General features: G+C 47.2%; 2 protein-coding genes across 2 annotated transcripts in view; one reads left to right on the forward strand and one right to left on the reverse strand.

Annotated features, from left to right (window-relative positions):
- The window catches only part of DHX32 (DEAH-box helicase 32 (putative)), a 40,500-nt gene extending 36,865 nt beyond the window's left edge, over nucleotides 1-3,635 (forward strand). Inside the window, exons 9-11 of the mRNA XM_065893766.1 lie at nucleotides 829-1,016; nucleotides 1,909-2,090; nucleotides 3,110-3,635. Of these exons, the coding sequence (XP_065749838.1) occupies nucleotides 829-1,016; nucleotides 1,909-2,090; nucleotides 3,110-3,281 (542 nt within the window). The 3' untranslated portion in view covers nucleotides 3,282-3,635. The remainder of the gene's footprint in view (nucleotides 1-828; nucleotides 1,017-1,908; nucleotides 2,091-3,109) is intronic.
- BCCIP (BRCA2 and CDKN1A interacting protein) lies at nucleotides 3,436-16,026 on the reverse strand. Its single transcript, XM_065893767.1, has 7 exons — nucleotides 15,865-16,026; nucleotides 12,653-12,727; nucleotides 11,444-11,524; nucleotides 7,619-7,708; nucleotides 6,669-6,856; nucleotides 5,045-5,219; nucleotides 3,436-3,874 (listed from the first exon to the last, which is right to left on the reverse strand). The coding sequence occupies exons 1-7, from the start codon at nucleotides 16,009-16,011 to the stop codon at nucleotides 3,704-3,706; spliced, it is 927 nt and encodes a 308-aa protein (XP_065749839.1). The 5' UTR covers nucleotides 16,012-16,026; the 3' UTR covers nucleotides 3,436-3,703.
- Between the last annotated feature and the right edge of the window lie 6,334 nt (nucleotides 16,027-22,360).

Genomic DNA, 22,360 nt, shown 5'->3' on the forward strand with positions numbered 1-22,360 from the left:
TCAAAGCTGAGCAGAAAAAGTTGTCAGTGGAGCCAGAAAGTACATGAGGGCCTTGGCATCTTTGGAGGGCGAGCCGGTGGTGGTCGTCGCTGGACCAAGTGCAAGCACTCCTGTGGCTCCAGACGGGCCTGAGTGGACGGGAAAGACCAACGGAGGTCTGCAGCCCGCTCTGCCGAGGCCACGTGTGCTCCCCGGCCAAGGCAAAACTCTGGATCCAGCTAATCACAGGTGGCAAGAAAGAATAACTGCACCCTGATCCAGGGGACTGAATTTCGATACAAAATTTGCAGCTAGGGTAGGCGAGCTTAACTGTGACATCATTAATTCCCAAATCAGCCTAGTAGTAATCCTTTTCTTATAATTAAGTAAAGTATGTGAGAGATTTTCATGGATCAGAGGTATCTGTACAGTAAGCTTTTTCCCTCCCGGTTTGATTGAATGTCGTGGGCACGTACATCCTCGCCATACGCACGCTGGACAAAATGTTGATCTTGAGACAGTCTCTTCTGCCCCTTATGAGCCAGGTGAGGGTGATATATAGTATTGGTCAGCGGTGGGGACCTGCACTTTACAGTTGGTGGGCTCGTGGAGTCCCCCACAGCCACTGCAGGTCCTGCCAGCCGGCACCCTCTCCCTTCCCAGCGGTGCCAGGGACAGCCACTCCCGCGGCCACCGAGGTCCCCGTCCTTGCTGCCTCCCTCGCACTCACTCGTGACAACCTTGTTAGGAGAGGACACAGAGGTACGCGGAGGCAGAGCGCCTTCCCAACTGGGCTCTCTCAGTTATGACAAGTCATTTCTAAATAGCTTTTTGTTTGTTCCTTCCTAGACTGTGTTGAAAAGTGGTGTCACGATTACTTCCTCAACTGCTCTGCACTCAGGATGGCAGATGTTATCCGAGCTGAACTCTTAGAAATCATCAAGCGAATCGAGCTTCCTTACACAGAACCTGCTTTTGGCTCAAAGGAAAACACTCTGAACATAAGGAAAGCTCTTCTGTCTGGTTATTTTATGCAGGTAAGAATGGATGAGGCCACCTGTAGTGTGCTCTCTACAACATTTCACAGATTGAGGACATCCTGTCAGAAACCTCCCACTTGGGGTGATTACTGTATTGATGTCAACTTTAAAATAAAACTAAAAACCTTTATATGTTACTAAAGATTTAGTACTTAAATATACTTCCCCTCAGGGGAACGGAGGACTCAACTAGAGTGTTCTGTCAGGAAGACCTTTCCCATCGCGGAGGAGCTGTTACAGCGTTCTTTGGCTGAACATATAGTCCCTCATCTCACCTGTTTGCTCCCATGTACCTGGTGACGTAACGCCCAACAAGAAGGAAAGGCGACAGCCCATTTGTTCCTTTCCCGGCGTGGAGGTTGACTAACCTAGCGCCTCTAAACCAAAGCAAGTTACAGAATTAGTATGTGCACCACCTAAACTCTAAAGCACTCTTAATGGAGAAAAAGGACATTTTCGCATGGATTTCCTCATCTGTATGGAAGAAGTACGGTTACCTGCATCTCAGGGTAATCCTGAGGGTTAAAGGAGCTAAAACGTCAAGTGTAAAGCACTGGACACTTGCGAGCGTGGTCCATAACGCGACAGGGAACGTGCTAGCTTTATTTCTGGACCAAAACATTCACCTTTGTAGCTGCACTATTTTGGCATGCTGCCCTGAAACTGATAAAAGTAGTTAACATCCTTATTATCATCACTGGCTCCAAGTTTTGAGCAAAACATGTTTACGTCTTACTTTCTATATCTGAAACTAGAAAACATGGGCGGCAAATCTGTAGTTTTAACTATTCTGTGTGAAGTATTTTGGAATTTTTAAAACAAGATATTTTTGTGTATCGATCTCCATATTAATACAAAATCCTTTTTTCTGTAAAACGCTGCCTTTCAGATTGCTCGGGACGTTGATGGGTCAGGTAATTACTTAATGCTGACGCACAAGCAAGTTGCACAGCTGCATCCCCTTTCTTGTTACTCTGTCACCAAGAAGATGCCAGAGTGGGTTCTCTTCCATAAATTCAGCATATCTGACAACAACTACATCAGGATCGCCTCAGAAATCTCTCCTGAACTGTAAGTCTGACGGAGAAAAAGGGGGTTTCTTTGAATTCATACATGAAGAGCAAAAGACAAATTTGGTTTTTCTTAACATTTTCAATATAAGTTATACTGCTACCAATCTAAATTATGTTGAGAGTACCTACTAAAGGCAGGTCTCTGTAGATGACTAAGAAATACTCACACCTCTGAGATTACAGCATAAAGAGAGAACACAGTATAGAAATGTACAGCAAAGCACGATGCACCTCAGGAGGAACAGGGCCAGCAGGTGCAGACCTTGAGCGTAGCGACCTCTCAAAACAGACAGGCCACTGAGACTGGAGCAAGTGGGGAAGGGAAGGGGTGGAGGCCAGGTTGAAGACAGGCAGGTAGCAGAGGTGTAGGGTATGGGCCACATAAAGAGTTTGGAGTTGATCCTAAGTGCAGTACAAAGCAATTGGAGACTCCGTTTTAAGCAAGGGTAACCTCTTCTCCATGTATCTTAAAGACCCCTCTGGCTGCTAAGTGAATGGGCTATAGGGACAGCAGTGAGAATGGAGACTAGCCTCAGAGGCTGCTGCAGATGCCGGACCCACTGTGAAGGTACCACTACCACTTGGGCAGTGTGATGTTCTAGGCAGGAACCAGGAGTCACTACAGGTGTGTCCAGCTTCAGCAAATGGATATGGTATGGTATTAGTATTAGATGCAGATACTCCCTCTTATGCACCCAGAGTTCTCCCAAGCATCTGATCTGACCTGTCGCAAAATTGTGATGGGCCTTGGGGGAAGTGCCCGTTCCCCCCTGGTGATGAGAGTGGGGGGTGTCACTTCCGCTGTGTGGCATGACCCTAGAGGACCCAACTTATCCTAGAAATGCAATTGGATTGTTTCCATGTAAACCACAGAAAGTATTCATTCTACAAAGGCAGACCAAGCCACTGAGACGTTCACACTAATCAAAATTCTACAAGCAGATCCTCCAGGCCTGGAAAGCGTCCACTCATGTTTGGTACCTCTCACCAAAAATAATAATTTTTTGTTTTAAACAGATTTATGCAATTGGCACCACAATACTATTTCAGTAATCTGCCTCCTAGTGAAAGTAAGGATATTCTACAGCAAGTGATGGATCACCTATCACCCATTTCAACAATGAAAAAGGAACAGAAAATGTGTGAGAAGTGCCCTGAAACTACTGAACAGAGATGCACTATACAGTGACTCTCAAGAGCCTTCTACACAAAACCTGACGTGCAATAAATATCCCAAAGGCAGCCCAGCAGGTCCACCGGAGTGACGTGCAGACATGACGTGAAGATGGATGTCACACCCTGCCAAGCATAGTCTTGAAAAGAATACAACTTTTTGCATATTATTTAACAACTAAAAATAGAAGTTTTTATTGAATTACTACTCCATGTTTTTCTTCTTATTGGAAAAGTTTTTAATCAACCATTCTTAATTTGACCAAAATCTTAAAAAGCAAAGATATTTTGTAAATGTGTCACAGACACGGGTGACAGAATCCTACTTTTTGTAGAGGACCTTAATCTGAATAAAGTCATGAGTTTTTCAGTAAATCTCCACTAAGTCTTCTGGAAATTTTTACAAAAACAAGCCCACCACTGTCCATGGGAAATGGGTTAGACAGATAGATGTTCCTTCAGTTTATCCATGATTTCATTCATTTTGTCGCTTGGAATTAACATCACAGTTCGCAGGGGCTTCATTGGTACATCATCAAAGGACCATCGGCCTCCCAGACACGTGTCGCCCTCCTCCTGCACTGAGTAGTTGAACTTCAGGATTGCCTTCTAAACCAAAGAACCATAAATTTAAAATTCAGACAAGCTAAAGGCAAAACTCACTTAATTGATAACAAAAAATACTATGTTTGGCATGTGTAATAAGACTGACAGCTAAATGAAGCAAAACACAGAATCAAGGAAGCTCAAATGGGACAGTCAGGCAGACGTTATAAAACACTCACCAAATAGATTTCTAACTTACATGAAGAGTATGGATAGAAGTGTTCCATTTCTAAGAGGGGAACAAGCAGCTAAGTAATATTAACAGTACTACCCACCTCTATACTGTTTACAATTCTGAAGTCGCTCATCTTCTTGATCTCATTTGATTCTCAAAATAATCTCATGATACACAAGTGAAATTAAGACTCATGAAATTTGACAGTTAATGAGAAGAATCATCTTTAAATGCTGGTCTTACCCACTGTCCCAGCTGCTTCCTCAGCATAAAGCTGTTGTGTGAAGACAGGCAGGTCCGCGTAACCAGCCCATCTTAAAACACCCGTCACATACGTCCCTGACATGGTCTGCCTCAAGTGCCGAGGCACACATTTTTAAAAATTTAATTTTCACTTATTTACTTCCTGAAAAACAAGGGCAGAGCTGAATGTACAGTGCTTTAGTCCTTAGTGGACACCTTAAAATAAGTGATATCGTCCAATCCAGGAAAATATGTCCTCCTCAGAGATGTATTTAACATTTTTGAGAGGAAGGCAGCATAAGAAAGTAACATGCTCTGGTATCTGGTTGTCTGTCACAGCACAAGCTTTTACAGGGAGAAAGTGCTAGAAATCCCACCAATGGGGTGGCCTCCAGGACTAAGGGCACAAGGCGGCACATGAGCCAGCACCGGGAGAGCAGGGTCCACCCCGTCCTCCACACCGACCAGACAGTGGCTCCAAGCTCCCTCGGACTCAGCGTCCCCCATCTGTGCACACAGGCTGATGTTCACCTCCCAGACCGGTTTGAGAATAAAGATCTCACGGTAAGCATGTCGTCAGCATGGTAATCACCTCCTCCCCACTCTCACTGTGTTACTAGCTCCTAGCTGCTGTCGATACGGAAGTTTAAAAACAGAAGGACTTTGACATAAAATGGGAGAGCAATAAATCCTGATTATTATCAAGAAAATCCTTATTTACATCTAAACAAAGAGATGGAACAGGATGGGCTTACCTCATAGAAAAATTCTTCTTCTGCATTTGCAAACATTAACTCATCTTTCTTTTGGTTGCTCAGTTTCTTTTTGGAATTGCTTTTTCCTGCTTCCACAAACGTCTTGCTAATCAGAAGGTAGAAGTAACACTTCCCACATGGCTTGTTAGTTTTGTGCGCCTCTGCTAGTTCTTTCCTACGAGGCACACACACACAAGGTTTGGCTGATGGGTGAGGCGAGATCCATCAACAAACCAGAGCACAGAGAAAACCGGTGAGGCCTCTTCTCTGGGTTCTGCTGTGACGCAGGCTTAATGGACAGACATTAGATCTGGATGCTTCTAAAGCAGTGAGTTTTCTTTATGCATCCAGGTGCACAATCAACTGATTGTGGCAGCGCCTTTTATAATAAATGGTACGACGACTCTCACTCAGATTATGCTCTGAGCTGTGGATACACAGCAACTAACAGAGGAATCTCAAGTTCACACGTCACTGCTCTGTTAAAAATACCTAAGAATCTGGATTTTCTAAAACAACAAACATTTAACTGACGCACACAAAGGCACACGGCCATGACCAATGCCATTACAGCATGTGACCACTACAATCTCCAATCACCACGTCTGGGACTCATTTCTGACCTCCTGCAGGAATGGCCAGACAGATGCCCCAAACTACCACAGTCAATGAGATAGCAATGAAGCCTTTAATTCTTTCCCTCCTTTCTTTAGATCATACAATAACCCCGTGCGTCTGACTAAACAAGAATGTAAAGAAGCTCAGAACAACCCTCTGCAGCTTTCTTCAAGAGGACCAGGAGAAAGCAGGTCACGCTCTCCTGAAACCAGACATGAGCTCCAGCTGATCAGGAAAAAGACAACGCAAAACAAAACACGCTTAGGCCCCAGAAGTGCGATGTGAGTATTAGCTGAGGGTATGAGAGTAAAACTAAAAAGCGATGCGTCTCTGAAGGAAAAATGGGAAACCGAAAGGCCTTCAGACTGTAGTTACATTCGCACCAACTATTTCCAGGGAGATCACAAAGAAGTGCCATGACCTCTGAGAAATAATATTCCGTAAAGCCTGGGGGCCTGCCTGTAATTTTATCCTCCTCTATTTCAAAGCACGGGCAATGCCAATTCTTAGCCCTTCTTACATTTAAAATATTCTCGTAAACTTAAAACTCCTGAATTAAAACACAAAATAACAAACCCTGAGGAGCCAGAGATGCAGTATCAGGACCATGGTTGCATGAGTCATAAAATATCCCAGTGGAATTTAGGAGTTGTACTGTTTGTTACTGTTGTAATTATTCAACATTTCGTTTGTGTTACAGAAATCTATCCGTGAAGAGGGTTAAAAGCTTTAGTCAAATGGAGGTAAAAAGTCTACATGAAACTCAATTTTTATACCATTTAAATCTCTAAGATTATGAAGCCTGCTATCACAATATCCCTAAGTAATTAAAACTCTTTTAAAAAGCCAATTATTAATAATGCATGCATCTCACAGGCACTCTCACCACTCATGCTTAAACCAAGGGCAGAACTCTTTCTATACCAACATATTCCATTTGAATCACATTTCTGAATCCACTTGGGGAAAAAACTACCATTCAAAGGCATCTTCCAAAGTGTCTTACTGAAGCTGTTGGTGCATGGGCAGCGCTATCTGTGCAGGAACGTTAATGAATCTTTCACTCAGCAGAAAGCCCACAGGCCTGGTGGCGTCATTGAAAAGCTTGTCCAGCTGTTCAACCATACTCTTTTCACAGTTCTTCTCGCACAGGCGTAAAATAAACTCTTTAATTTGTTCAGCAAACGGGGTACCCTAGAAATCAAAGAGAAGGCTCACTTTTTATTACAGGCCATCACTTACAGGAGAAAACTCCAAAGTGAGAGCTATCACTTTTTATCTTACAGGTAAGGGCAGTTTTCTGCCAAAACCTTTAAAACCTTATATGTCATCAGTGTTGATTGCTTAAGTATTTCTCTAAAGTAACTACACCTGGTTATTTACCATCCCATAATCAAGGGTCAGAGAAGGTTATACTAACACTCAGACATGCTGGGATGGAAATTCTAATCCATCTCATAAAGACAGATGGAAGTAACTGGAAAAGTTCAATTAAAAATTATGATAAAGTATAGCCTGCATCTTATTCTAAGGAGGGGAAGCTGCTGGTTGTTTATTAGAACTCATCAATGAGTCAATAAAAAGTAATGAATGAAAATACAGATAAATGTCAGTAAGTGTCCTCAACTTCAGAAATCAAAACAGCTGCAGAGACAGCAAAACAGCTCCTGTGTCAACACCAACATCAGGACACCCATTCCTGAAAAGCCAGGTGACGATTCTCTATACCACAGGCAGTAAAGACTTTAACTGGGTACAGAGTATTCAAAGGAAAACAAAAACACCTTCATACTGAAAAAAGGACTACAATAAGATCTCACAAGAGCACACATATTTATAGTTAATATCATGGTCTTAAAAGATATAAAAGATACTTTTATCATGCATTAAATAAAATTAACTCCTGAGGGTTTGGCCTAAGGAATAACCATTCTGATGCCAGTCAGGGAAACCCACCTTCCTTTCAGTTAAATTTAAAAGGCTTATGAAGCCAAAAATCCCATCTTCATCCATATCATCATCGCTGTCTTCTGAAACATCCGTTTGCTATTTTAAAAAGAAAAAAAAATTAACTTTATATTTGGTTGAAAAGAAGTGCAATACCAAGTCTTAGAATCCAGGCCTCGTTTATCTTTCCACTTTTCAAACGATAACTTTGTTTTACTGTCATCACCTCAGAAAAGCACCGTGGGCTAAAACTGTGTGGTCTTGTTCACATCACTTTACCTCCCTTGATTCTGTCCTCTTCTTACATTCTGGATGATCTTCTGCTCTAAATTTCTTTTTACTAGACTCTTAAGACATTTTCCTCAATGTCTTATAAATCCAGAACAGATAAGACCTCTTGAAGGAAACCATTTTAGTCTGTTTTCTAAGTGGTCTGGCTGGAGCCAGCCCAGCCTTGTTTCTCTGTGGGTCCACCACACTGTCTCACCTAAAACGCATGCTTCCTGACCACCACTGGGGTGGTCCCCACCACTGGGGAAGGGGAGCAATGCCTCCGTGTGCATGGGTAGGAGAGAAGAAAACGAGGGCAAGAGAGGAAATGAGGAATCGAGAAAACAGAACTAAGAGTGAGATGCTCGATTCCACCTTGAACTTCCTGGCTCGGCTGTACTCGACTCGACACACAGTCCACATTTTCTTCTACCTGTTGCTTGTTTGCTCGTCCCAGCTGTAAACTCCTCTGGCAGCATCCCCGGCCCCCGGCAGAGAGCCAGGCCAGACTAAGTCCTTGGGGAACAAGCGCTGAATGAATAAAATAAAATGAGGCTGCTGCTCTTCCACCGAAGGACAGCAGGGACCCGGGACGGCCCGTCTGTCCCTGAACTTGTTCTGTGCGAAGCGGCACCAGCACCACGGGCTCAGCCAGGTGCGGTCGGCAGCGCCAGAGCGCCCCCCGGTGGCCGGGGCCTCAGGGCAGGAACAGAGAGCGGAGCGGAGCCTGCCCGTGGGGCGGAAATCGAAGCAGACAGAGCTGCGGGAGGGGCCTGGGCTCCCCGGAGGCCGGCGAGGGAGAACGCGGCTCCCGGATCCAAGCTGACGGTGCCACGGAGAGGGCCTCAGGCGAAGGGGCAACCAGGCTTCACAGCAGAACACTTCCACTGAAGCTGGCGGTGCGGGAACACGAAGGGGGGGCGGCTACGGCGAGGCCCCGAAGGCCTGGGTCACCGCCAGAGCGGCTGCCAGACGCGGGAGAGAGGCCTCGGGCTCAGCAACGCAGCAGGGCGCCGAGGCAGCTCAGGAGAGACTGACGCAGTCCCGGCGAGAGGACCAAGGGCACGTCGGCTCTTGGAGGAGAGGGGAGAGGAGCGCAGAAGAACGTACTGCGTGACCCCGCCCTGGTCCTCCGAGAGCAGCACGGCAGCTCCCGCGCACGTCAGAGGACCCCCGGCCACGGTGGCAAAACTTGCGTGGTGCCGACGGACGGAAAGCCGGGGCAGGAAGAAGGCCCCCCGGTGTGAAGCCCTGAGACCCCCAAACCCCCCGTCGGTGAAAAGCAACGAGCACCCCGGAACCCACTCGGCCTTCCTCCCCCTGGACAGGCCGCCAGGCGCGCCCCGCCGGCTGCCGCTGCTCCGTGGCGCGGGCCCCGCCCCCGTCTCCCCCACCACCACCCACCGCCCCTCCCCGGCCTGGCCCGAGGCCTGCCCCTCCCAGCCCACTCCTTCCCTCTCCCGGGCCTCTTCACTCAACACAATTCTTCGTGGCAGCCGAGTTCTGAGCAACCCGCTGCACGACACCCGGGCCCTGAGACTCCAGCCACGCACACGCAGTCCCCAGCCCACCTCCCCTTCCCCCGGAATCGCCTTCTCTAGAAGAGTCCAAATCCCCCCAGTTCCAAAGCCTCCAGAGAAAGCTCTGGCAGTCCCTGTCCTAGGAACAAGAAGCCTGGGTCCCTGGGACACCTCAGGTGTCTCTGTGGAAGCCAAGGAAGCCATAATTGTAATTTAGACTTATTTGTGTAATTATCCAATGAAAGGCTGAATCCCCCGACTAGAGAATAAGCTTTTTCAAAACTAAAAGCAACTGCTTCTCATCGGTATGCATCAGGTCTCGGGACACTAACCAGCTAGAGCTCACGAGTGTCTGCTGACAGAGCAGGCAGCTGCTTCTCCCCACCGCGCTAATAAAGGGATGCTACCGAGGTGTCACCCTCTCATCTTCCTGACGCTGTGTGCTACAGGTTCTGAATGTTGGCAGCAGGTCTGAAAAGCGTCTGTTGTATTTAGTAATGAAGATGTTGGTGATCCCATCAGTTTCAGGACATTGGGAGAGTGTTGGGGGTAAAAGCCAGATTAAGGTGTTTAGGAGAGGAGGTGGAAATCAAATGCAAAATATCTTTCAAGAATTTTGGCTTTGAAAACCAAGTGAGATGGCTGAAGGTGAGGTCGTTTGAGTGGATGGAACCTTAGACCGAGGTGGAGTTGTTTATTTTGCTTTTTTACAATAAGCTAGACGATAGGTGCTGGGAATAGAAAAAAAGACTTCAACAGGGACAGTTACGCATAGAGTACAAGCCATGCGCCAGATGCCGTTCTGAGCATCTTCTCTTGTTCACCACCCCCCCCCCACGCCTACGAAGCAGGCACCATCCTCATCGTCAGAGATGCCCGCGGAGAAAGATGAAGGTCACCGTGCAGACTGCATTTTCCACAGAAGGCTGAAGCGATTTTTTCCTATCCCACATTCTCTTCTGACAAAGTGACCTAGACACTCCTCCCACTGAGGGGGGCGATCCACGTGCCCTCCCCTTGGACCTGCACAGGCCATCACGTCTGCTGATCAAATGAATGGTGGAAATCACCCGGTAACATAAGATGCTCTGCACTTCTGCCTGGCTCTCTTGGGTAGGGAGGCCCACACTACAGAGACTGAGGCCCATGGTTCCAGCTGGGCTCCCAACAGAGACACAGGAGTGAACCATCTTGCAAGGAAATCCGCCAGCCCCGCGCTGAGCCTCTGCAGCTAATGTGCCCGGAGCAAATACGAGCTGTCCTCACTGAGCTCTGTCCAAAGTGCAGAGTCACGGGCCAGAGTACTTTTGCGGTCCTGACTCGAAGGCGCAGGGCAGTCTGTCAGGCGGCAGAAGAAACGTAGAGCCAGCGGAGAGTACACGCAGAGGCGGGATTCATCCCAGGCCTGCTCCCTCCTCCTCCAAGTGCCACCCCCTGCTTTGCATGACACCACTTGAGGCTTTCCCCCTTTTCCCTCTCCTGTCACTCCTGAGTCTCCCTGGCAGGTTCTGCCACTTAGCTCATCCCCCCAACTAACGCTGTCATGACCAGACTGTCCCTGCCCTCCGTGGACAACTTCAACTACTCCCACGACTTCAGTGACCATTTATGTGCTGAAAATGCCCCAGTCTCCGGCTGCTGCACAACATCTCACTTGTATGTATCACAGGCAAATCAAACGCAAAATGTACAAATCCAAGCTCGTGTTCCCCTCTTAACCTGATTCTCCTCCATGCTTGCTACCTTGGTTCTCCAGCCAGACACGAGGGTATCATCCTCAACTCCTTTTCCACTCACTCTCAGACCCAACCATTCATTAAGCCCCGTCGTATTTCACCTCCCCAGTATCTTCTGAATCAGCCCACTTCTCTCCCTATCCGCTGCCACAACCTAGATCACTGCATTTAATAACCCTGAATTGCTGGGATGGCCTTCTAACCAGTAATACTTTCCAATTTGAGTTTCTGGCCTACTTGCTATAAAACAGGAGGAACTTAGGATAAAGAACTAATTTAATCAGAATAAACGCAACTGTCCTGCTTACCTTAATCACACTCCCGATATGGTTCTGTTGAATTAAGAGATCTGTTAGTTCTGCAGTGTTCACAGGAGCTTTTAGGAAAAGCTAAGAGGAGAAAAAAAATATATTTTAAATTAAAACCAAAGTATGGGACTTCCCTGGTGGCAGAGTGGTTATATAAAACCAAAGTATGGGACTTCCCTGGTGGCAGAGTGGTTATGAATCCACCTGCCAATGCAGGGGACATGGGTTCGAGCCCTGGTCCGGGAACATCCCACATGCCACGGAGCAGCTAAGCCTGTGCGCCACAACTACTGCGCCTGCGAGCCACAACTACTGAGCCCGTGTGCAACAACTACTGAGCTCGAGATCCACAACTACTGAAGCCTGCGCGCCTAGAGCCCGCTCTCCGCAACGAGAAGCCACCGCAATGAGAAGCCCGCGCACTGCAATGAAGAGTAGCCGCAACTAGAGAAAGACTGCGCGCAGCAACGAAGACCCAACGCAGCCAAAAGTAAATAAATAAATAAAAATAAATCTATTAAAAAAAAAAAACCAAAGTATGATTTCTAATAAAACTTCTAATTTCCATATTCAAATAAAAATAATGAAATTTCAATGATTTGACCAGGAAGATGACCCAGAAAACAATCCCAAGAGGAAAGAAAAGCCAGAGCAAATCAAAGCGGTCAAGGCACAGAAATTTGAGACGAGGCAGAGCCGGTGGTAATACAGGGGGTCTTGGGGAGGGGAGCGGACAGGGAGGAGACGAGAGGGGAGGAGGATGGACGGGACACCGGAGGCTCTGAAGGGTGGCGAACCAAAGCCATCTTACGTGGAGTAAAGGAATACAGAGAAGCAGCAAGCCTGCTGCTTGTGGCACCAGATGGTGGAATCAGTGACAGGCCATTATGTGAGAATTCCTTTAACCCCACAAAGCTTAGAAATGAATTAGAGAAAAAGAGAATAGCTCTAATAATTAAAATATGAAAGGGAGAGTATTTTAGAACACAGAATACTTAAATATTTTAATCAAAGGAAGGGGTCTGGGAGTTGAGGCACAAATAGGGGAGTTAGCCCTGGAAAAGAAAACAATTCTTCCTTCCAGGCAAAGTGGAGAGGGTAGGAATGGGAATTCTAAAGTAGAAAAAATGAAATCTGACAGAACTTATATCGAATGGCCTGGAATTTCTTAGAAGAGCAAATGCGTGTGTAGTGAATAAAAGACAATACCTGCTGCAGTAATTTCTTAATTCCGTCGTAATCGTTATCTGAGATAGAATAAGCTTCGAATTCAATATTCACTTCCTGTAAATGACACATAAAATAGGTCATCATACATAACTCACTAAGATAATTCAGGCATTATTTTCCCTCCCCACCTCATTCTTTTTGGCTCTATCTCCATCTATGGAACATGCCAGAAAAAGGACAAGAAGAAGAAAATGTTACCAAAAGAACTATAACTGCCTAGGCTTCAAAATAAGCAAACATTGCCAAGACTGCCATCTGCACAGATGACAAAGCACCTTCACACCATCTCCTCATTAGAAACAAAAGCCTGAGAAGAACAAAGCATTCAGAGTGACCTAGTTTTGATGTTGAGAAAGTCTGTTCTGGATAAAGCAAATGAGAAATTATTATTTACCTGACTGCAGTAAGAGTGAGCAAAGAACAAAATCACTTCAAAAGTCCTTGGCATTGCCTAGAGCTTGATTCAGCCCATGGATTTGAGGCCACGCTTCATTCACTGGGCAAGAATTTACTGAGTACCCCTCTGTACCAAGCACTGTGCCAGGCACTCAAGATGAAAAGGTGAGCAAAGTAGACATGAATGATCATGCCCTCCTGGAGCTTATGGTGTAGGTGGGAATACCGACATTAAGGAAACAGTCATGGAAATAAATATAGGCTTACAACTATGCATGCTATAAAACACAGGTGAATGGTGCTATAACAGCTTAAGAAATAGGAGGCTGGAAATTCAGGAAAGGCTTCCCTTAGAGAAGTGACACTTGAGCTGGGAACCTAGGACCAGTAAAGAGAGCTCCTGGCACAGCACAGACGAAGGCCCTGAGGCAGGAGGAAATATGGTGAGTACAAGTAACTAAAAGGTGTGTGTAGCGAGGCTCCCTGATCTATCTCTGTAAAACAACAATAACAGACTCTAAGAAGCAATGCCACTGAAATATTCCATAAATAAATGTAAGGATTACTTCACTCCAAAAAAAAAAAACTTAAAGGTTTTTAAGTGCTAAATAAGATCAGTCCTTGAGGATCCTAAATCGTGTATTATTAGTATTACTATTATTGCTGGAGGGTAAATTCCCACAAGCAGAATTACTGAATCAGAGCATTTATACACATTTTAAAGTTCTGATGTTGTCAAATGGCCCTCCAAAAAGGGTGCATCAATTTATAGTCCCACCAGCAGTATATGTAAGTGCCTATTTTCTTACACTATCATCAGTGATGGTTACTACACAAATTTCCAACCACTGGCAAACTGGCAGATTATCCATGTTAACGCAAGAAGCGCTGAGTTCTATAACCCGAAGTTAGCAAAAGCCAGTTAAAGATCTAAATATAAAACGGTGAGACCGCATTTAAGGCAAGGGGCCAAAGTAAAGAGCTGCTTTGTAAGGGAAAGCTCTGTTCCACGGAAAATATATTATATACCCACACCACAGTCACAGCACTAATCCTGCACCCATGCTTGCCCTGCTCATGTTTATCTCTGACTTTATTCCCCCATCAGCCTCTTCCTTATTCTGATCCCGCCATATTAGCTGTCTCTCTGTCCAATAACCATGAGGACTTTGGATTTTCATACAAATGAAATGGGAAGCCATTGGAGCGGTCAGAGCAGGGAAGTGAGAACAGATCTACATTTTTTCTTTTTGGCCGCGCAGTGCGGCACGCAGTATCTTAGTTCCCAGACCAGAGATCAAACCCATGCCCCCTGCAATGGAAGCGCGAGGAATCTTAACCACTGCACAGCCAGGGAAGTCCGTATACGTACATTTTTAAAAGATCTTTCTGCTGTGGGTGGAGGAGAGATTGTAGGGGAACAAGAACGGGAAAAGGCATGCCAGTTAAAAGTTACTACAGAAGTCCAGGCAAGAGACGGTGGAAGGGTGGACTTTGACCGTTGCAGAATCACTGATGAGAAACGTCTGGATACTGAAGGTAAAGCCAACAGAATTTACTGATGTGGGATGAGGAAAAGGGAGGAATTACAGTTAACTTTCGGATTTTGGATTTGAGCAGCTGGTGAATTTGGCAACCATTTACGTAAGCAGATACGTTAGAGGGTCCCTGAGAAAAAGAACCAGAAATGGCTTTCTTGACATGAGAGAGTCCTAGCTCCTCCTCAAATGATATCCGTAATATCTGAGTTCTGCAGGAATTAAGGCCCCCACCCAGGTGGAGGACCGAATGATGATGCTGACCCTCCGGACTTCAATCAGCTAAAACTTGGACTCCGTTGACCTTTGCCCCAATTTTATGCTGAATTCGCCTCTGCTCAAGCCCCCTCGTGAATATGCACGTACCCTTAGCTTAAAACATCAGCGCTGCTGTTTGGGGGAGACACTGCTTGGGGAAAGACCCCCGGTGTTCTCCTTACTCTTGCTACAAGTAAGAAATCCTTCCTCCTTCTAATCTTCAGCGTGGTTGTGCTTACTGGCTCGATCACCCACCAAGAGGTGAACCCAGTTTTCAGGTAACATTTAGAGAAATGGCAAAGATTAGGATCAGGGGCATAAATTACCAACTCTGCCCGGCGGGTGTTACGTTCAGGGCTACCTATTAGCCATTCCGGGGTCTTCAGGACCTTTCCGTCCTAATTATTCATTCAACGAGTGTTAACTACCTCTAATGCCAGGCTCTACGGTAGGAGCCAGTTCTAGAAGAACATATCACCAGGACTTGGTCTGAGGGGCAGAAAAGACAGCTTAGTTGAGATCTGACCAAGGACGGGAAAACACTGCAGGAAAAACGCAGCGCGCAGAGAAGAGAAGGAGGCTGGCCTTCGAGAAACGGGAAGGCGGCCGCCATGAGGGAGGCAGGCACCGCGAACCCAGCGTGGGGGGGCTGCGCGGGGAGGGCAGAGGATGAACTCGGGGCCCCCGGCAGCCCAGAAGGATTTGGGGCTTTAGCCTGAGAACTAAAAAAGGCCACCGAGGACGGTGCCGTTGCGGCGGTGGGAGGGCCCACGCACCCGGCCGGGACAGGACTTTTGAAAATAACTTTCTGTGGCTGCAATATGTAAAAGACCGAAGTGGAACCTCAGTGAGAACCTTTTCTCACCTCCAGTTTCTGCTTAAGGACCCTCAGGTACGGGGAAGTCGCTACTCCAAGCAGCTCACACACTCACATGGTTTTGGTTGTTGGAAAGTTTTTTCCCAGACATAAGCCAAACCGGGGTCGCGCGTGTTTCTCACCTCATTGACGACCTCGTCGTCTTCATCCTCCTCTTCGTCACTGTCTTCGTTGTCTTCGTCCTCATCCTCGAGTTCATCATCCTCGTCCTCATCGCGCGGAACCGAAAACCCGCCGTCCAAGGCACGCCGCTTGGGCCTGGACGCCATGCTGCCGGCCCCACTGCGCCTGCGCAACTTCCATGAGCCCGCCCTTCCGGGCCCACCCATTACAAGCGGAGGGGGTAGAAGGTCACGAAGAACCTCGGAGCGGAGTCGGCGTCAACCCACTGCCCCTGGTGGATTCCACAGCCTTGATACCTAAGAGTCAAGTCCAATCTGGGGTCCTATCTTGGCCTTTTCTTCCTCCTTCCATCCATTCTCAAGCCTTTCCAAGGTTCTCTCTCCCCTTCGCGCAGTGGTTCGACCCATCTCCGCCAGGTATCAGGGGGTCCTGGGTGTCGGTGCGCATGCGTGAGCTCCAGCTGAGCGAGGCCGGGGCTCCACGACCCCCGGCGCAAGTGCTGGTGCTTGGGGCCCGGGGAGGGCCGTCGCCATGGCAGCGCCGGCCACGCGGTGAGGGGGCCGCCCTCCCGGCTGGTAGCTCCCGCAGCCTCGCTGCCTGCTGGTGGGAACCGTGCGATTCCGCCCCCGACTGGGCGCCTGCCGAGTGCCTCACCAGCCAGACGAGGTAGGTGTCGCCCGCGCGCGGTACCGACGACTACGCGGCGTTCCGCAGGGGCCAGCCTGCTGCCCTGCCGGTGTATGACGAGTCGGGAGCGGAACCCGGAGGCCAGTGCTGGCCTGGGTGCTGGGCCGTAGTCCGCGGGCAGTGGTCGGCCCTGAATGGAAGGTCGCCGGATCTGTGCAGATGCCCTCACGCCTGGTTAAGGCCCGACCCTGCGGGCGTGCCCCAGCACAGTCGGTGGCACAGCCTTGTCAGTGGTGAATGAAACCGATCCTGAGCGCATTTCTCAATCTGAAAGTTTAAAGTCAGGGATCAACCTTGTATGCTTCAGGGCCAGTGGGGATTTCTAAATTAGACCTGAGAGTCTTTGGAGAGAACAGAGTGCAGGGGCCTTTGGCAAGGTGGAGAGCGTGTACCGGGCAGCTGCTGCCAGCTGTGGCCGAGTGGAAATGCTGCCCAGTGTGGTCAGTTCTCACATTTCAACAGAACCTGGAGTTCTGGACTTTTACCCCAAAAAATCTTGATTTGTAAAACTTGTGCCAAATAAAATTCATCTACCGGTCAGGTTTACCCCACACACTGCCAGTTTGCAGCCTGTTGTAAAGAATACTATTTGGAGAGAAAGTCACAAATTAGAGAAGACATCTGCTTTCTGAGAGTGAGGTCTATGGCTTTGCTTTTTTTCTGTCTGTAAAATGAGGAGAGTAGGTTGGATGAGTGTGACTGCAAAAATGGAATGAGCTGTCCCCAAGTTGTGAGACTGGATGTTGCAGAATTTTAAGCAGAAGTGTGATAACCTCTCAATGATCCTTCAGCAGCAGGAAATGGAAGTAGGATACCTTAAGGGTCCTCAGAGCCAGAGTCCCCATGATTGTGTTCTGTGAGTTCTGTCTTTCCTAGCAGTCTTGCCTACCAGGCCACAACATGGAATATAATATGTGTAAACATCAGGGCTTCACATATGATGGCATAGCTTAAAATGGCCCCTTTGGGTCCTATAACAATGTAAAAACATCTTCCAATAATGCATGAGAGAGGTAGCTGTAAAGAAAGACCTATAAAAGGCTAAAATTAGAAAAAGACTCAGAAGACACTGTGCCAGCCTACCAATAGACCTGCACTGAAATGTCATAGGTGATTTTTTTCCCCTGTTTTTCTATACTTTTTTGTGGTAAAAATACACAGAACATAAAATTTACCATTTTAAGCAAGTGTCCAGTTCAGTGGCATTAAGTATGTTCACATTTTTGTGCAACCGTCACCACCATCCCTCTCTAGAGAATTTTCATCTTGCAAAACAAAATTCTGTACCCATTGAACACTAACTCTGCAATCTCCCCTACCCCAGTCCCTGGAAAGTGGTTTTCCTTCTCTATGAATTTGTCTATTCTAGGACTTCGTATAAGTGGCTCATATAGTATTTATCCTCTTGTGGCTGGCTTGTTTCATTTAGCATAATGTCTTCAAGCGTCATCTTTGCCATGGCATGTGTCAGAATTTCCTTCCTTTTTAAGGCTGAATAATATTCCATTGTATGTATTTTTGTTGTTGTTATCCATTTATCTATGGATAGACACGGGTTGCTTCCACCTTTTAGTAATTGTAAATAATGCTGCTATGAATGTGAGTGTACAAATACCTGTTCAAGTCCCTGCTTTTAATTTTGGGGGGCATATATTCAGAAGTGGAATTGTTGGATCATATAGGAATTCTATTTTTAATTTTTTGAGGAACTATACTTTTTTGTATTTTGCAAATTTTCCACAATAAGCATGTATTGCTTTGATATGAGAAGCGGGGGAAAGCCTTACTTTGTGCCCTCGGATTAGTACCCAGCGTTGAGCTCATGGTCAGAGTGTGAATGAGTAGCAAATGCAAATAAGTGGACTACCGTGGTTTTGTCATTCAAGAAAATATGGTACTGACCCCACGGAACTTCGCTCAGTCAGAGACCAGATTGCTGACCTGCTGGCCCAATCTTCACTTTCAGCTCAGATTTTATCTTAAAGGAGCAGAGAGGTGGCAGCAGGTGCTTGAGAGAATGGGGATGGGCTCCAGACTTCACCTGGAAAGAGGTGAAACTTCACCTCTGCCACGTACTGCGTTGTGTGACCTTGAGCCTGTTACCCAACCCTCAGAGTTTTGGTTTCCTCTTCTGTAAAAAAGGAATAATTATACCTTCCTTGCTGGTTTAAATGAAGATTAAGATCTTGCATGTAGAATGCTTAGCCTGGTAAATCACACAGAGTATGCGCTGGGTAAAAGGGTGGCTGCTGTTATTGCTGATCTCAGAGCAGCAGGACATGGTTAAAAAGTGTGGGTTTGAGGTGTGGCTCTTTCTTACCAGCAAAGAGGCCTTAATCAAGTCAGTTCCCTGTCTCTTTAAGGAAAAGTGACCATCCCCCCTGCTCAAAAGTCGCTGGGGAAATCTAAAGTGCGAACAGATATTATTGAGCATCTACTATGGGGAAGAAAGTCCCTCAGAAAAGCCAGTGGTTCAGAGGACCCAGCCCATTTTACAGATGCAGGAATTGAGACCAAGAAGAGAACAGCATAGACCAGAACCCAGGCTTCAGCCCCTCTAGCACAAGCTTTTTCCACTCCACCAGGCCTCTCGTCAAAGTTCAAAGTGGCTCACATACAATCCTCCTTGTCAAAAACTTGAGAATACCCCTGCCTCTCCTTCTGTTCCTGCCTTCCTCGTATTGCTGCAATACAGGTAACAGGTGTCGACTGAAAAACAAAAACCGTGCAACAGGGCTTCCCTGGTGGCGCAGTGGTTAAGAATCCACCTGCCAATGCAGGGGACATGAGTTCGAGCCCTGGTCTGGGAAGATCCCACGTGCCACAGAGCAGCTAAGCCCGTACGCCACAACTACTGAGCCTGCGCTCTAGAGGCTGTGAACCACAACTAATGAAGCCTGCACGCGTAGAGCCCGTGCTCCGCAACAAGAGAAGCCACCGCAATGAGAAGCCGGCGCACCACAACGAAGAGTAGCCCCCGCTCGCCGCAACTAGAGAAAGCCCGCACACAGTAACAAAGACCCAACTCAGCCAAAAATAAATAAAAGAAAATAAATTTATTTTTAAAAAAAACCGTGCAACATGAGAGCTGTGAGTTCAGTTTCATTTGGGGCTTACTGAGGACTATAGCCCAGGAGACAGCTTTCAGATAGCTTGAAGGAGCTGCTCGGAAGAGGTAGGGGGGAGGTCAGCAAATATATGATTCTGGTAACGGGGGTCCATACAATCAAGCACACATATCGGTAGAAGGCTGCTGCTAGTCACAAGGAGCTGACATCTCCGTTAGTGATTTTAGTGCTTTTATAGGTATGAGAAGATGCAAGAAATTGGGTTCATAAAATTTTCTCCTGAAAATATCTAACTATTTGAAGGCCTGTTCTGCCAGATTTTCCAGAGCTCAGAGGGCCTCATTCCTGATCTCTGCCCTGAACTCCTTTCAGGGTGTGTCAAAGGTCAGCGACTGCAGTGGCTGGTAACTTCATTCTTGTAGAGGCAGAGGGCGAACGACATTCTTCAGTTAGCACAGGAGTTTCTCACAGCAGGGAGCTTTCAACTTGGTCACAGAAGTGCAGGGAGAAAGGAATTCCCGTGCTGTATTTCCACCACACTTGCAGCTTCAATCTGGATGAGACTATTCTTTTCCCAGAGCTGCCCTATCAGAGTACCACAACCTAGATGGCATAAACAGCAGAAATGTACTGTCTCGGGCTTCCCCGGTGGGGCAGTGGTGAAGAATCCGCCTGCCAATGCAGGGGACACGGGTTCCAGCCCTGGTCCGGGAAGATCCCACATGCCAGGGTGCAACTAAGCCCGTGCGCCACAACTACTGAGCCTGCGCTCTGGAGCCCACGAGCCACAGCTACTGAGCCTGTGTGCCGCAACTACTGAAGCCCATGTGCCTAGAGCCCGTGCTCTGCAACAAGAGAAGCCACTGCGATGAGAAGCCCGCACACCGCAGCAAAGAGTAGCCCCCCGCTCGCCGCAACTAGAGAAAGCCCGTGCACAGCAACGAAGACCCAACGCAACCAAAAATAAATAAATTTTTTTTTTTTTTTTTGTGGTACGCGGGCCTCTCACTGCTGTGGCCTCTCCCGTTGCGGAGCACAGGCTCCGGACGCGCAGGCTCAGCGGCCATGGCTCACGGGCCCAGCCGCTCCACAGCACGTGGGATCTTCCCGGACCGGGGCACGAACCCGTGTCCCCTGCATCGGCAGGCGGACTCTCAACCACTGCGCCACCAGGGAAGCACTAAATATTTTTTAAAAAAGGAAATGTACTGTCTCACAGTTCCAGGGGCTAAAATTCTAAGATCAAGATGTCAGAAGGGTGGGTTCCTTGTGAGGCCGTGAGGGGGAGTCTGTTCCAGGCCCCTCTCCCTGCTGCTGGTGGTTTGCTGGCACATCTCTGACTTTCCTCAGCTTGTAGATGCGTCACCCCGATCTCTGCCTTCATCTTCACTTAACGTTTTCCCTGTATGTCCCTGTGTGTGCAAATTTCCCTTATTTATAAGGATGCTAGTCATAAATGATTAGGGCTCACCCTAATGACCTTGTTTTAACTTGACTGCATCTGCAAATAGCCTATTTCCAAGTAAGGTCACGTTCTGAGGTCCTGGGGGTTAAAAGAATTCAAAATATAAATTTTGGATTCGGTCCACCACAGAGGCCAAGAACAGGGACTTGCCATTTCACTGCTTGCTCTTCATAGCAAGTGACTGGTGTTTGAACTTCTTGATGGGAACAGCTAAAGGAGTCCTGTGTGAAGGTGTACATTGGCCACAGTGACATATTGCTGAGAAGGGGTTGGTTTGTTCACTTTTTGTGAACCCCCTTGCCTGCCCCAATCCCTAGAATACTCCAGGCTCTAGTAAATGAAAAGCATCTTAGCTGGCTTTACCCATCTTAAACGTATTCCGCATGAGTTTGATGCTGAACTCCTTTATTTGTTAATCCCAACAGACCTTCTGTACAAAGTGGTTAGAATAAAGATACTTCACCCTAAATCATCTATCTACCCCAGCAGAATACAAAATCTGAATCAGAGGAGCCCCAGACCCAGAGGCGTACTTTTGAAGCCTTGCTTCCAAATCCTGGCAGTTTGCAGTAGGAAGTACCTTGACTGTCTCTTTCTCAATACTTCGCTCACAGTTCTGTGGTTGTCCATCCTCCCCCACCAGCCTTGGAGTTCCTTGAGGGTGGGCACTAAGTCTGACTTGTCCCTTTCCCGGCATCCAGTACCCAGCATCACAAAGAAGAGACTCAGTGTTTCTTGGGTAAATGAAAGCAATATGGCAGAGCCCCTCTCCTGCCTAATTGAGAGTCAACTTTCTGGCCTGGAAGGCCAGCTTGTCATTTCTTAGTTCTCCTTGTGGCTAAAATTCAGGAGCTTCTACAAGTGGACAAGGCAGAACAAGGTACACCTGGAACCTCAAGGAGAAAGTCATACCAAAGGGCCTTGCTCATTTGCTCCCCAAGTGCATTGCATGGCATTCTTCCCTGACTTGCCTATAATCCGGAATGCCCTTCTCCACGCCTACCCTCGCTCTGGTGTCTCTCACGTGTGTATGTGGGGCAAGGGGAATGCTTTTGGAACCTCTCTTGACCTCACTGCCTCCCTTGCCAGTTATGGCCTTATTTCTCCTACTCTTCTTAATAGCAGTACTCTTCTTATCTACAATTACATCTCTGTGTCCACTTTATTCTGTAACTTATTCTGTTATGAACTGAATTTCCCCCCTCAAACTCCTATGTTGAAGCCCTAACCCCCAGTGTGACTGTATTTGGATATAGGGCCTTTAAAGAGGTAATT

Source organism: Phocoena phocoena, chromosome 16 (genome assembly GCF_963924675.1).
Source record: "Phocoena phocoena chromosome 16, mPhoPho1.1, whole genome shotgun sequence".
NCBI lineage: Eukaryota > Metazoa > Chordata > Mammalia > Artiodactyla > Phocoenidae > Phocoena > Phocoena phocoena.

Coding starts and splice junctions, on each gene's coding strand:
- BCCIP (XM_065893767.1), bottom strand. CDS start 16,011: ATGGCGTCCAGGCCCAAGCGGCGTGCCTTGGACGGCGGGTTTTCGGTT. Junction 7,709..11,443: donor ATATCGGGAGTGTGATTAAG/GTAAGCAGGACA, acceptor TTTTTAAAATAG/CAAACGGATGTTTCAGAAGA. Junction 5,220..6,668: donor CCCATGCACCAACAGCTTCA/GTAAGACACTTT, acceptor TGTGCCTCGTAG/GAAAGAACTAGCAGAGGCGC.